Source organism: Ursus americanus, chromosome 36 (assembly GCF_024610735.1).
Source record: "Ursus americanus isolate L20-20 chromosome 36, mUrsAme1.1.p, whole genome shotgun sequence".
NCBI classification, from domain to species: Eukaryota; Metazoa; Chordata; class Mammalia; order Carnivora; family Ursidae; genus Ursus; species Ursus americanus.
The window spans coordinates 12,107,494-12,121,731 of record NC_142162.1 but is presented as its reverse complement, the minus strand read 5'-3'; the positions used below and the strand labels follow the sequence as shown (position 1 = coordinate 12,121,731).

The 14,238-nt window shown below is 33.8% G+C and overlaps 1 protein-coding gene across 11 annotated transcripts in view; it reads right to left on the bottom strand.

Annotated features, from left to right (window-relative positions):
* The window catches only part of TCF12 (transcription factor 12), a 352,252-nt gene that overhangs the window by 48,207 nt on the left and 289,807 nt on the right, over positions 1-14,238 (bottom strand). For 2 of the 11 annotated variants that reach the window (XM_045788928.2, XM_045789132.2), the window contains exon 1: positions 9,102-9,823. The exons of 7 other annotated variants lie outside the window; for them this stretch is intronic. In XM_045788928.2, coding sequence (XP_045644884.1) covers positions 9,102-9,170 — 69 coding nt within the window. In that variant the 5' untranslated portion in view covers positions 9,171-9,823. Of the gene's footprint in view, positions 1-6,229; positions 6,386-9,101; positions 9,824-14,238 lie in introns of those variants that run through there. 2 more of the 11 variants (XM_087859199.1, XM_045788978.2) reach the window with 2 other exon arrangements.

Sequence of the window (14,238 nt, the reverse complement as noted above, 5' to 3'; positions counted from 1 at the left end):
ACCTAGAAAGACCCTAGATAAAGGAATATGGCAGATAAAATGTGTTTTCTTTCCATTATGCATATTAAATACATAGAGTGAAATAATTGGGTATATACAAATGTATCTGGGATGTATTATATAGGCTGATGGGCAGTAAAAGTATTCAGGAAAGGAATTTTGCACTCTTTTCTTTTAATCGATTTTCAGCATCTAAACTTAGCCACAGCTAGATGTCCTCTGTCCCCTTTATACAAAGATTTTTTCCAAACTAGGCTGAAACTACAATGAAGAATAAAGTAAATCCAAAGACCCAGCAAGAAAATACAAATGAGATAAAATTTAGAAGACAAAATTAGAACATATGCTTCTTGTCACAAGTGCTTATTTACTATATACACCATCACTGATCTCAAAGTATGAAATACAAAATTCTCTAATTCTATCCAGGTTACAGATTGAAACAGTATGTAAGCCTCCAACTTTTGGAAAAAAACTCCAGTTCTGATGTGTCATCTCACACACACAAAAATCTACATAATTTGTCAATTTAAATGTATAATTTGTCAATTTATATTTATCCTTATTCCCATTCAATTCACTGTATTCCATACATGATATACTTACACTTGAAAAAATTCTAAATGTTTGCAATTATAAAAGCAAATAAAGGATAAACCTGACTGTACTGATTTACAAATCACAGTTAAATAAAGGAGAATATGCTGATCAGATAATGGTTAATGATTGCTGTCATGGAAAACAAGAAAACCAAGATAAACCACACAAAGCAAAAGAGGCTGGCCTATTCGTATATAAAAATTTTAAGCTGTACGGAAAAAACAGGCTCATTTTAGAGGTAAAGTTGCTTTTAATGTTAGCCTTTATAAACAAACTTTGAAAAAGAATAAATGGACTTCTAAAAGATAGATCTTACAAATGAAAATAGTGAAAACCTTAAGCTATTAAAAGTTTGTCATTTATTTACTAACATAAGCTTAAAGTTTTTAATCTTAATAAAAATGTTTTGAAAAACGTGGTTCTCAAAGAGGCCCATCTAACGGCATTTCTAACACTGGCCAAATAACTTCACTTTTGGTATCTTAACCATAGCTTGCAGAAACACAGATGCAATGTTATGAAGCAGCAGTTGTGCCAGTCTCAATTTTTCAGATCAAAGAGTTCTTGCGGCAAAGCGCAACTGATGTGGTCTCAAAGGCTTTATTAACTCCAGATGTAGGGAAATAGTCAGCCAACTCCACAAAAAGAGCAAGTCTCTTTTAGTTACAATCAGTACTGGCCACAAATTAAAACCAGACTGCTTATGTCATCTGATCACCTGCACATAGATGCCAGCTTTTTTTTTTCCCTAGCTAATGATCTAATCATACGTTTACATCTGAAGTATGATTTTGTATCACAACAAACAATCTTAAAATTAAGAGAAAGGAATATATATGCTTTAAGATGATTAAAATCTACCAGGAATCAAATTATTTAAAAGAGAAATAGAGGGGCGCCTCGCTGGCTCAGTCAGTAGAACATGTGACTCTTGGTCTTGGGGTCATGAGTTCGAGCCCCATGTTGGGTCTACAGATTACTTAAAAAAATAAAATCTTAGGAAAAGGTACAACTAAGTAATTTAAGATATTGCATTAAAATGTGGTAGATATTTAGAACTTTTCTTTAGAATTCTAACTTCCATTTTGGAATGTCAGGCTCACAATTGTTATCATGGGACTTTCTTCTTTCCGAAGCACTTACATTTTATCCTCTAGGAATGGTGATGAGAGAAATTTTGAGTGTCTGGTGAAGAGAACTAAAACACTTATTCCAACCTGAATGAATATTAACTGAAAATCTAAGATACCACCCTGTTAAGTCTAGCTGAACAGAACAAATCCACATCAAAATCTTTGACGTCTTCATCTCATCCTACCCAAACTTACTTTTTAAGTGTGACAGAGCACTTCAGGGATGAATATTTATAATTACTCTTTACAGCGCTTACACAATTATCCTTGGGATGTTTTAGCTCATTCAACCAACTGGAGTCAAGTTAACAAAAACATTCCTTTTTATTTGCTTGGATAATTCAGTTTAGTCATATGGATAACTCCAAATTCAGGGCAGATCTTTCCCTCTGTTTAGCTCGAAAGGCTGGAGCTGTGCACTGTGTTCTTGATTTCAATGCATCTTTCCTGTGATTAATACTGGAAACATCCCTGTCAGGCAGGGAGCCATAATGATTTTCTGGTAGTTATTGAGAAAAGATGCAAAGAAGTAGTAGCTTTTGCTAAAAAGACAGGTTTTCCTCTTTCCTTTTGTTTTTTTAAATCTTGTCACACCCAGTGATGGGTTAAAAGACGATGTCACTCCCCATGCCTTTAAAAATAGATCCATAGCCTGTGTGGTGGCTGATATTTTTAAATGTCCCAAATGATGAGGAGATGAGTTGGGAATTTTCCTTAGTATGTGAGAATAGCTATAAATCTTAATTAAGATACCCTTCCACAGAGAATGAGAGAAATGCTTTAGATGAGCACTATCCAATCGAGGTTTCTGTGATGCTGAGTATGTTCCACGTCTGTGCTGTACAGTATAGTCGCCACTGGTTACATGTGACTACTGAACACCTGAAGTATGAATGTACGCTGAGGAACTGAATCGTTAACTTTAATGAAGTCATATGTGACTAGCGGTTACTATACTGAACACCACAGGTGTAGATCATTTTTCCTTACTCAGTTTGGAATTGCATAAATCATTTTCAAAGAAATATTTTTGGAGTCTCATAAGGTCCAAGGCTTATGAAAACCAAAATCGGTCGTTTTCAAACAATTTAGGAACATCTTCACCTGACTTGGAAAAAAGAAAGATGGAGGAGCTTATCCATTTTTCTGAACATGCTCTAACATAGTAATTACTATCAAGATTTCATTATGTTTAGGCTTCTATTAGCTCTATTGTCAAGATGATTTGAATAGCAGTTTTCTTTAAATCCCAATAAGTACCATTAAACACTTTAATACATGCTAATATGGACCTCCAATATGTGAAAAGTTTAAAATAATAAGAAAAATCATTTAGCACAGTCTTTATCAACTTACCAAAATAACAAAACAAAACATTTGGCTAATTTACTCTACCATCATAATTTCAAAATAAAAGTGTAGTAATATAGTCAGAAACATCCACTTAATTTACCTGATTTTTATATAACTATACTTCGTATTAAACAATAAAAATTTCACAAGATATACCTGAGTACCTAAAAGCCTGGGAAAAAGAGTCTGGGTCACTGGAAAAAAAGAAAATCACAACCTAAGTCAAATCCTATCTTTAAGAACTGTAATTAAACTTCTGGGCCAACAATTTTTAAGATATGCATGTTTAAGGGTCAACACTTAAAAATTAAGAAAAACTAGGTAATTACTATTTTATTTTTTAGTTATTGCTGATTAACTTAAGTTCCTCACACAATAATACAAACAACAGTTTCTATTTCTAAATTTTGGGGCCCCTGAATTTAGTAAAAAGAGGCTGTTAAAAAAAGAGGAAAAAATTGGCTTTAAGAATTATACTGATTCAGGGGCGCCTGGGTGGTGCAGTTGTTAAGCGTCTGCCTTCGGCTCAGGGCGTGATCCCGGCATTCTGAGATCAAGCCCCACATCAGGCTCCTCTGCTGGAAGCCTGTTCTTCCTCTCCCACTCCCTCTGCTTGTGTTCCCTCTCTCGCTGGCTGTCTCTCTGTGTCAAATAAATAAATAAAAACTTAAAAAAAAAAAGAATTATACTGATTCAGATAAGGGTGCTAGGTAGGTGTTAGAGGAAGTTCAAGAAATTTCCTAAAAACAATTTCCTATTGATTTTTCTGATTATCTTGGATCTATTATTCTCTGCGAATACTGATCTAATGTATAAACTCAAATACAAAGCATCTTTAACCTAAATGACAACATTTTAAAGTTTCTGAAATTTAGGTCTTCCAATTTCTTTGTTCCTTCTCTAATCAAAATTAATTAAAAGAACTATAACCCCAAAGAAAGACATTAAAAATTTTAAATAAATCTATGAAACCGCTGTTTAAGAATTTTCTAGTATCTAAGAATACTTAGACAAAAGATTTGATAAGTATTTCAATGCTTTCAGTATTTTATTATTACATAAAAATAGAAGTTTTGCCATTTTGCCAGAAAGTCCAATCTATTACTGGAGTTTTTGTGGTAATTCCAAGCCTGAGAATGAAAATAGTTTCAGTACCAAATACCATAAGAACCAAAACCAAAGGCATCATAACGCAAAATGTCTGAAGTACAAGGACTAACTCAAGGACACACAAACCATCTCTGTCGAGGATTCTTTTTACCTAATTAGTCTGCTAAACACAACTGGAATTTCTGTAAAAGGGATAAAAATACATGTTTCTATTTTCAACAGTTTCATAAATAAAAGTATCAATGTCTTTTCCCAAGAACTCCCAGAGACATGTTTAGGGGATAAAAATACATGTTTTTATTTTCAACAGTTTCATAAATAAAAGGATCAATGTCTTTTCCCAAAAATTCCCAGAGACACGTTCAGGGGTGAAATGAAATAAAATTTCCTCTCTAACAAAATTCCCATTTTCAGTAAAAAGGAGCTTAAAATCAATTATTAGTTTTGCTGTCTAACAAGCACAGTTGGATGTTACTGGTTTTCAATTGTGAGAAAAATGTCTCAGGAAGTCAAGCACATTTTTATTAATCTTAAGATCACTGGGCATTTTTCACCAGCTCTTTATTGTAACTGCTATCATTGTCATAATGACTACAGTTTTTCCTGAGAGATAAACTACGGAATTTTTAAGGGGCTGGGCTTGAAACTTGTATGCTAGAACAAATCAACGAATGGCACTCCTTAGCTCCCCACATTTTAAAGAAATTTAGATCCAACAATACAGAACCTGATCTCTTTCTTCAACAAATTCATGAACTAATGGAAAGGGATATAAATTTCTTTCTAAAACATTAATAAAGCTGACCAGTGACGACATACTCTCCTGGCAACGGCTGTAGTTTTTAAACTCACTGGTATTTGAGCCCACAAATTAAGGGGAAAAAAAAAATCCTTGGATTTATATCTAGAATATAGTCTCAGTTTCGGTAAAGGGGAGAAAAATCAAAGTAGATTTAAGTTAAAGTCCTTGTCATTCTTTGTCTTTGGCATTGCATCTTCACAGAATTCTTAAATTAATTCATGTTTTCCTCATCATACAAATGTTAGGTTTAACTCTACTGGGCCCACAGACAAGTTGGAAATTTGAATTAATTCACTTGTACTTTCCTCTCTCGCGTTAATTAGTGATAAATCCCCAATGGAACCAAAATTTAGCTCTATATACTTTCACGTTGGTTTCTGTGCTTTTATATTAACAGATAATGTTTATTTGCAACATAAGGTTTAGAAGTATTCACAATGAAATTTTAGCTACTTCCTACTCTAATTCTTATGAAAATACAAACTACGTGGGCAGGCAGGTGCCAAAACCATGGCTAAACCAATTTTCAGTACTGTGAGTTCTATTAGAAGAGGAGACCATGCTAGTCTGATTTCCTGAGTTTTTAAACAAATCTAGTTTAAAGCTCTTCATCTTAAACAGAAACAATAAAAATCTGCTTGAGTGACCAAATCAATTTGCATTCATAAAACTGTTAGTCTCATCATATATGCAAAATACATTAAGTATTTATAAGAATGGCATCATGTTTTCCGCAGTTACATTTTCTTTCCAGTGTAGTATATTTTGATACAAATTGTAGTAAGGATAAATGAAGTCTGGCCCTTTGCTATGGAGGCTAGTTAACTTGCCCTTGGAAAAACCTGCTTTTGGGAGAGAGATCTGGGTTCAATTCTGACCTCAGCACTTACTAACTGGGTGGGGCTTGAGCAAGTTACTTAACTTTCTTGAACCTCGTTTTCCTTATTTATAAAAGAATGACAATAACAACTAAATGACTGAGTGGTTGTGAGAGTTAAATGGGGTCAACATAAAGCCCTCAGTATAGCTCCTGACACAGAGTAGCCCTTATAATCATGTTAGTTTCTGTCTCTTCTCTCCCAGATTCCATCCAGAGAAGCTCAATAGTAAAAATGTATTTCTAAGCCTGAGTTTCAAAACTTGGATTTCTGTGTTGTCTCTGATAAGATTAAAATAATCCCCTCATACAATTAAAAGAGCATCATGTCTGTACTTGCTGCAATTTTTATACCTGGAACACTCTGTAGCATCTTCAGTTCAAGGCCTAGAAAATGGAGGCTGATCAGATCAGAGGAAGGCCGAAACTCCAGAATCCTCAAGGTGAAGAAAACAGGAATCCTCTCCTCCCAAAACTTTACTTCCTTTACCTCTAAGACTTTCTACCTTTCTGCATAAAGGACACAATTTAGTCATATCAATGAGAAAACTGAATGCAGGCCAAGTTCTTTATACATAAGGAAGCTCAGAAACCCATTATTCCTATTTTTTAAATCTCAAAAAACTGATATTCAAAATGGCTTTCAGTTTCCTATTTATGATAAACACATATTAATATTTTACAGTAGTTACAGAATACAACTACACAAAGGCTACATATGATACAGATCATTCACCCCCTCTCTTTTTGAATAGTGGGGAAAATAGGGTTAACATCTTGGCTTTTCTTTTCTGCATATAGATGTCCAAGCCTGTTATATTTCCTATAATATAATACGATCATAAAATCTTAATAAAATATGGAAAGCCTTTTCTCTTATTAATCTGTTTTTTGCTAGAAACTATTCAGTCTTATTGTTAAAGTACCTCGACCATCCTTAAATACACGAAACCAACTTGAAAATTTAAAAATAAAAACCAGGAAAAAAAAAAAAAGGAAGCATTTTAAAACCAGTACCACTTAGGAATTCTTCCTCCCTAATACCCACAATGGGATCTTAAAAATGAAATCAATGGGAACTTGTTAGCATTTCAAACTATTAATCTGCCCTATCATCTAAAATAAAATGTAAGATAGGATTAAAGAGTGAGCTTAAATTAAACCTGTTCACTATGAGGATTATATAAAAATTCCATAGCTGAAGTAAGGAAGTATATTTCACTTAGATCCTGGAAATTTTAAGTTAAAGTGCCAGTTTTTACCGTGATGCATTGATGGGTAGATGTTCCCCAATATACACAGTAAAATGAGGCATTCACATAGTCTTTGGATAATGTAATTACATACTCCATCATTTTCTTATTGAAGAGTTATAAAATAGTAAAAAAAAACAAAAACAAAAACAAAAAAAAAACCAGAGGCAGTAAAAATAAAATACATATAAGAAAATACACTAAGACTAGGGCCTTATGATACAGAGGACTAAGCAATATATCAGCTCTTTATGCATTTTTCAAGAACATAAAAGTCACCTTTGACCTATATCAGGCACAGGCTATCAATTTTCAGGCTACACTTCTTTATCATACCAGCTATGTCATCTACCGTAAGTCTGGAAATACTTAATACCATCAAAGCTGTCCCCTGCCCCCAACCCAATGCAGAACAAAGAGAAATGTTGTAATAGAGTGATCTGTGCTCTTGAAAGAATAAAATCTAAACTCAATTTGAGTTACAGTCTCTCTGCTTCAGAGGTCTTGTATAATTAATTTTACTGAACTGACACACACACAATCTTCAAAATGACTATTTTACTCAGAATTGGACATAAAAGTATCTTCACATTTTAAAGACAGCAAGGAAGCTATACAGAGATCAGTAATCTCACTTATATTCCCCATCTAAATCTACCTCTCACATTCTCCAAAGTGCTGCTTATATGGGTAGTGTGAACACATACTTTTTAATGCGTTTAGGATATTTTTGGCTTGATTATCATCTATTAAGAAAGCTTACCCAAAAGTTAACAACCAAATGCTAACATAGTCCAAAGAGGCCTTCCCAAAGCAGTCAGAGAATGAAAAAGTGCTTTCATTAGTTCTCATGTACCCTGGTTAGAACCATATGCTACTTGAAAACATTTTCAACTGGTGAAAAGGGAAGGAACAAACATATCTGATTTTACACCTATTTTAGGAAAATGTGATTATATTTTCTTTATAACTACCAACATTAACATTAAAAAATGCCTCGACTCCCGACCAAAAAAAATCACTAAGGTCATGAATGTATTTAATAATACACCTGAGGGAAAATTTTTTTTTTGTAAAGATTGAGGAGGAAAATACTGAATTTCTGACATAAATCCAAGATTGTTACTCACTAGTATAACACTTTCACTATATTTATCAATTATCTTATAAGGATAACTCTTAATCTTCCAGTGAAATTCACTTTTAGAATATACAAAACCCTCTGACTTAAAGATACTTTTGTAGAAACATTCTAAATAATACTAAGTAATTAAAGAATAGAAAAGTCTTGCTTAGCAACACAGAAAGGTATTATTTTAAAACACCTAACCATGTGCTATAAATTGACCAGAAATACATTCTTTGGAAAATGTTTAAATGCATTCTTTGAAAAATAGTGATTTATTTTATGAATCTGTACAGGGTCAAAATTCTGGTTTGATTGGAAACAGATGGTATCCCAGTAAAGTCAGGCTCTGGACCTGAAACTCCAAACAGGAAATACGGCCCTCACTAGCTGACTGCTTCCCTAATCATTCCCAGAGCTTCATACTTGTTATTTTTATGAATATCCAAGATGACTTTCATCTTTTCCTTCTATCTACAAAGCATCAAACAATCCTCTCTCTCTGTGAGTGTATGTGTTTTATATATAGATTATATGTTTACAATATAAAAAAACATTGAAAAATATGTACTTTCAAGCTCATTGCTAGTAAAGACATCAGGCATTAAAAATAGTAACTCACAAATTCAGGTTTATTTTCTATCCTTTTTTAAAAATGAAAGCCAACAACTATTGAGTAACAGTGTCAAAGGCAACTTTACTGACGCTACTTACAAAGAAATACATAGTTTAAATGTATTGCAGAAAATGATAAAACCTCACAGGTTTTAGTAAAAAGCAATTAATCTACACTGTTTTCCATTAAACAAGCCAGTTAGAAGCTATATGAACAAAGAAAAAGACTTACCGTTTTCCCATTGTAGTAATACATCAAAGAATTGCTGCCCATTCCAGGGACAGGATAAGCACAATACATGTTGATTTTGAAAATATTAGTTTGCAGCTAATGCACACAGCTTCTCTCCAAGACATACATCCACACAGCCAAACAGAGTTAAGTCTTCAGCACTATGCATCCACACATGGATCTACTCAAAAGGAACTTATGCAAAATAGGACTGAACCAACTCACAGAGCAGAGAGGGAGGGTTTATGCTGTAAGTAACCTCTTTCAATTTCTATCAAGTCCTTGCATTGGTGGAGGATACCAATAAGACAAAGTTTGGGTATTTAAAAAAATACAAGCCACTTAGGAATGCTAAATAATGAAAAGAGATACACAGTGTCTTAGAGATAAATATCCCAAGAAATTGTTAATTTTGTCATATATATGATATCTCTCTCTCTCTCTCTAAGAAAGGCAAACTGACATCTCTTAATCTGTTTTTAGTTTTAATTAAATTAGAGTACAGGTGGCAGGGAAGCCCAGCTTGCTACACCTCTAGCAACATCACCATCTGGCCTGGTCTAAAGTTGCTTCCAACCCTGATAAACACATGATCAAGCTATCAGGAATTGGAAACACTGAATCATGTGTAACAAGAAGGATCTAGACAGTTAAGCCTTGTACAAAATCACTTCCTGGAGAAAGCTGACCCGTCACGTAAGTACTTCTTAACTAGCTAGTACAAATCATGATTTTTTTTTTAAAGTTATAAAAATCATATTGGAAAAAAATGTTGAAAGGAGCACATTTCATGAAAAGTTCAGTACAAAAACTTAAAAAAATTATCTTGAAAATAAATGTTTTTAAAAACAGACCTATTTAATAATACAGATTTTCAGTTATAAATCTCCTTAAATTTCTCATTCACAGCACAAATTAAAAGTTTATAATGGACTACACTCTTCTGGACCAACTAATATGTAAAAGCAATTCAGTAGTTAAATAGTAGTAGTTTTATTTTCTCTTATAAATAGTAGTAGTTTTGTTTTCCCTTATATAAAAGTATGAAAGGCTGGTGTGTATAACAGACAAAATGTGCACTATAGCTGATAAACCAAAAAAGGTTTCTGAGAAGTCTTTCCTTCAAGTTCATTATTGTTCTTAAAGAATACTTTTTATATTCATATTTTTATGTTAATGCTCAAATTTCTCAAAAAGGAAAAATAAGATACAGGAGTAAATGTCTCACAGACTTAAACATTTTATTATGCTTACAAGTCAAAAGGTTTTAGACACTGTCTGCAAATACATATTTTTCCCATGTATTATTTTGTTATTTAAAAAATTTTCAATTTGTCTTTTGCATTTGTCTGCATTCTAACCCAGAGAAACAAAATAGAAACATTTCTCTCCTTTCTCCCCATCAAAACCTCTTTGTATTACTCTCCCTCTCCCTGTGCCTTGTAGGTTCTAACAAAACTGTGCCAATCAGAGGAGAGCTAACAAGATGCAAAACGGGGCACATCACCTTTTTTTAAAGGCACCTTTCACGAAGCAAAGCTCTTCTAAAAAATACTCCAGAAACATTCAATAAGAGGGCAAAAAATAAACAAAAACCCCAACCCATTCTTATGAAACATACTGATCAAATTATAGTAATAAAACCAAATCAGACAATAAGGCCAGCTAACTTCACAGTGTTTAAAAGCTGACGGTCTCGGAATAACAATAAAACCTCCCCACATTCTCCAGATACAGAAAAGACTAAGCAGCAGCTGCAAAAGAACATCACTGTACAGCAGACTATTAAAATGCCAGTCTGCAGAGTGGTCTGTAACTTCCTCCCTCCTGAGAGACCACAAAGACCCATTTCAATCCTTAGAGAACTGTGTAAAAAGCTTTGATTTACAATTAACAATGCCAAGCCTTAAAACCATTCAAGTAAATTTTACTCTTTCATAGATAGTCGTTCTCTGACAGAACAGCTACTCTTAAAAAAAAAAAAGGGAAATGGATCATCTAAAATAAAATTTCCTTTTTCTCTTAATGACTAAAAATTTAAAAAATTACTTTTGAATAGAAATTGAGGAGGAATGGGGAAAAGAGGGAAGCCACAAAACACTGATAATACTTGAACGTTTTCTTCCTATAATCATTGCCCCAACTTGAGACAACTTTTATATATTGGTAACAACAACAACAAAATCCACTGACAGTGGTTAAGGCTCATTTCTCCCAGGCTTGCCAGAGAACAGTGCTACTTCGTCTGATAAAACAAACACTATCATGTAAACCCAACTATACAATCTTGGCTGTTCGAGCACAGTGAAACTTGTAGTATTTCATTATTGGTTCTTTATTTTAGAGACAACTATATGATACTCTGAAAGGAATAAACACATATTTTTAAAAAGTTCAGAGTAAAGTCAGACACTATCATCTTTTACTGTTCTAAAGTAGTTTATTAAGCAACTGGAGAAATTTGCTATTAAAGCTGAAACCTGAATGTGAAACCTAATAGTTTCTAAACAGAGTTGAGTAATTAAAAGCTTTTGCTTCTCTTTTTCATTCCTGCTTTCAAAAACAGAGATACAAAAATCCATACATGTGTATTTAAGACACCTTCCTCTTCCCTGGTACACGACACATTCAGCTGGTATACGCGACTGCCTGAAGCGAAGGTGGAAGCAGAAACTTAGAGAGGGCTACGTATCTGTGACATTAAACTGATTTTTCAAACACAGTAAATCATCAAGAGAAGGGTGGTAATCTAAATAAAATGTTCCCGTAGTCTACTTGTGCTACCGCAAGGCCTTTTGTTACCCCCAAATATTTTTTTGAAGTCGGCCTTACCCTGAAAAAACTACAACTGGTTGACACAGACTGTCATTTTCTTTATCACAGTTACAAATGATCTTTTATGACAAGTCTTTTTTCTCTTCCTCAAAAATATTTTTTGAAAAAATTCTAATTTAATCTATGCAACAGCTGCAGCACACTTTTTTTTCTTAAGAAGAATCATATTACAGGAAAAAAAGGCATATAGATGGATCAAGTGCTGCTCTAGTGAATGCAGTTGTTTAATCTTTGCCTTTTTTTTTTTTTTAAAGGAACATGTCAAGGGTTAATCCTGTGACTCAGTCTGACAAAACGAGTCAGCTGGAGACAGGGCCACTTTTTAAACCTGATTTCAGACAGACGTGCAGTCTGCACAGGAGCTCTGAACTGTCCTGCACTTTTTATCGTGAATTGTTTCCACCAACGATTCTATGTAAGCACTTATGTGTCATTCTAAGATGATGTGATCTGACTTAATATTCACACTACCTTGTCTAATAATCTAAACAATCACCAAGTTTTATAACAAAATGGGCATTACTGTACGCATGGGCTACATGATTAATGAAAATGTCACAAAACCCTGAAAAAAATATGACTTGGAGCCATACATCTTTTATTAACAAACTGATGATTCTGGTTTGAGGATTATTGCATTTCACCGATTTTCAAATACAGTTCCCCTTCCTTCAATGGTTCAGGATGTGATGTTTATTGTCATTCCAACAGCCATCAAGCACAGACCTAAACTAGATAAGACAAAGCTATAATGTACTTTGTCTAAGCAATTTTACTTCTTTACTGAAGATTTAGGAAAAGATGTTTTCGAAAAGTCTACTAGATACGGACTTTCTGGCAGCTTCTGTTTAAATTCCAAGCCCCCATGTAAAATTTCCTTTTTCCTTCTCATTTTTCTGTTGGGTGGGAAACAGACATATCTTCCTTGAAGACCTATGTAAAATTTCATGGAATTACTTATGCAATATTTTATTTTAATCTATTTTGTTCGCTCTTCTTTCTCCCTATTTGGATCACTATAACTCTCATACCTGCTTTATAAACTATTCTTAAGCAAGAATGTTTTAAGAGTGACCTAAAATTCTAAAAAGTTTTCAAAAGAAAATTTTAATTGAACTGAATTACACATCTTGAACTAATTAGTTAATAAAGGTCAGTTAACAGTTAATTTTATTGTACATTTTTCTAAAACAAGGAGGCAACATTCTGGTGTCCCAAAAGGCCAGAAGATCTGGCTAGAAAAGTAAATCTAAAACCCGTTAGAAGATTCCTCATGAAAAGTTTCAACATTATTTCTAAGTGAATCAATTCCTGGAAAATAAGACTTTCAGAGTGATAAATAAAGCCAAACAAAGTTCACATGTGAGTAATTCCACAAATGAGCTCTGCGTTTTCCTAAGCATGAAACTCAGTAAATAACTAATAAATTATTGGATGCAAGGGAGGTGGGGGTGAGGATAGGTTTAAGAGGGATAATAAGTGATAGAAATCTACAAGTGGGCAGATTCAAAGCAAAAGATCCTTCCCCAATGCCTCCTCCTCCTTCTTTAGCTTTTAGAGAGATGACCTGTGAATGAATGTGGTCTCCTAAATGTGCGGTATTTTAGTTAGCCTGGCTAACTAAATCAGATACAATACCAGGTTTTCTATGTGAACAATGTATTGTAGATTTTTCTAGTACATGCTGCTTTGTTACTAAAGTCATTTCTAAGTGTTCAGGAAGTTGCTTCTGGTCTTTTTCTAAAACCCTCACAATTTAGAAAATTTACTTTTGCAAAGAGAAAACAAGAATATAAAACTCTAGCAAAATAATGCATCTCTCTCTTGGGGCGCCTCCGTGGCTTAGCTAGCTGGTTAAGCATCTGCATTTGTCTCTGGTCCTGATCCGGGATCGAGCCCCACATCAGGCTCCCTGCTCAGCGGGTAGCCTGCTTCTCCCTCTCCCTCTGTTCCTCCCCCCAGCTCATACTCTCTCTTAAATAATCTCAAAAAAACCTCACCTCTCTCAAACCAACCGATTAACATTCAATGCATATTACTTAAAGATAATAATGCTATTGATGTGAAATCATATAAGGCATCTTCTAATACAACAATGTCACTAATTTGGCTGATACCATTCAATCAGTAAGGGGCTTCCAAATACTGTCTTTCCACTCTATGAAAATCTTAAAAATCAAAGACTTTATTTTGTGTTTTTTACTCAGATGATACTCTGAAAAACTGTTCCAATTATGCCTTAATTTTACCTAAATCTTAGCCAAACCAGATAATAACCAGACTTACAGTGGATAATATTATG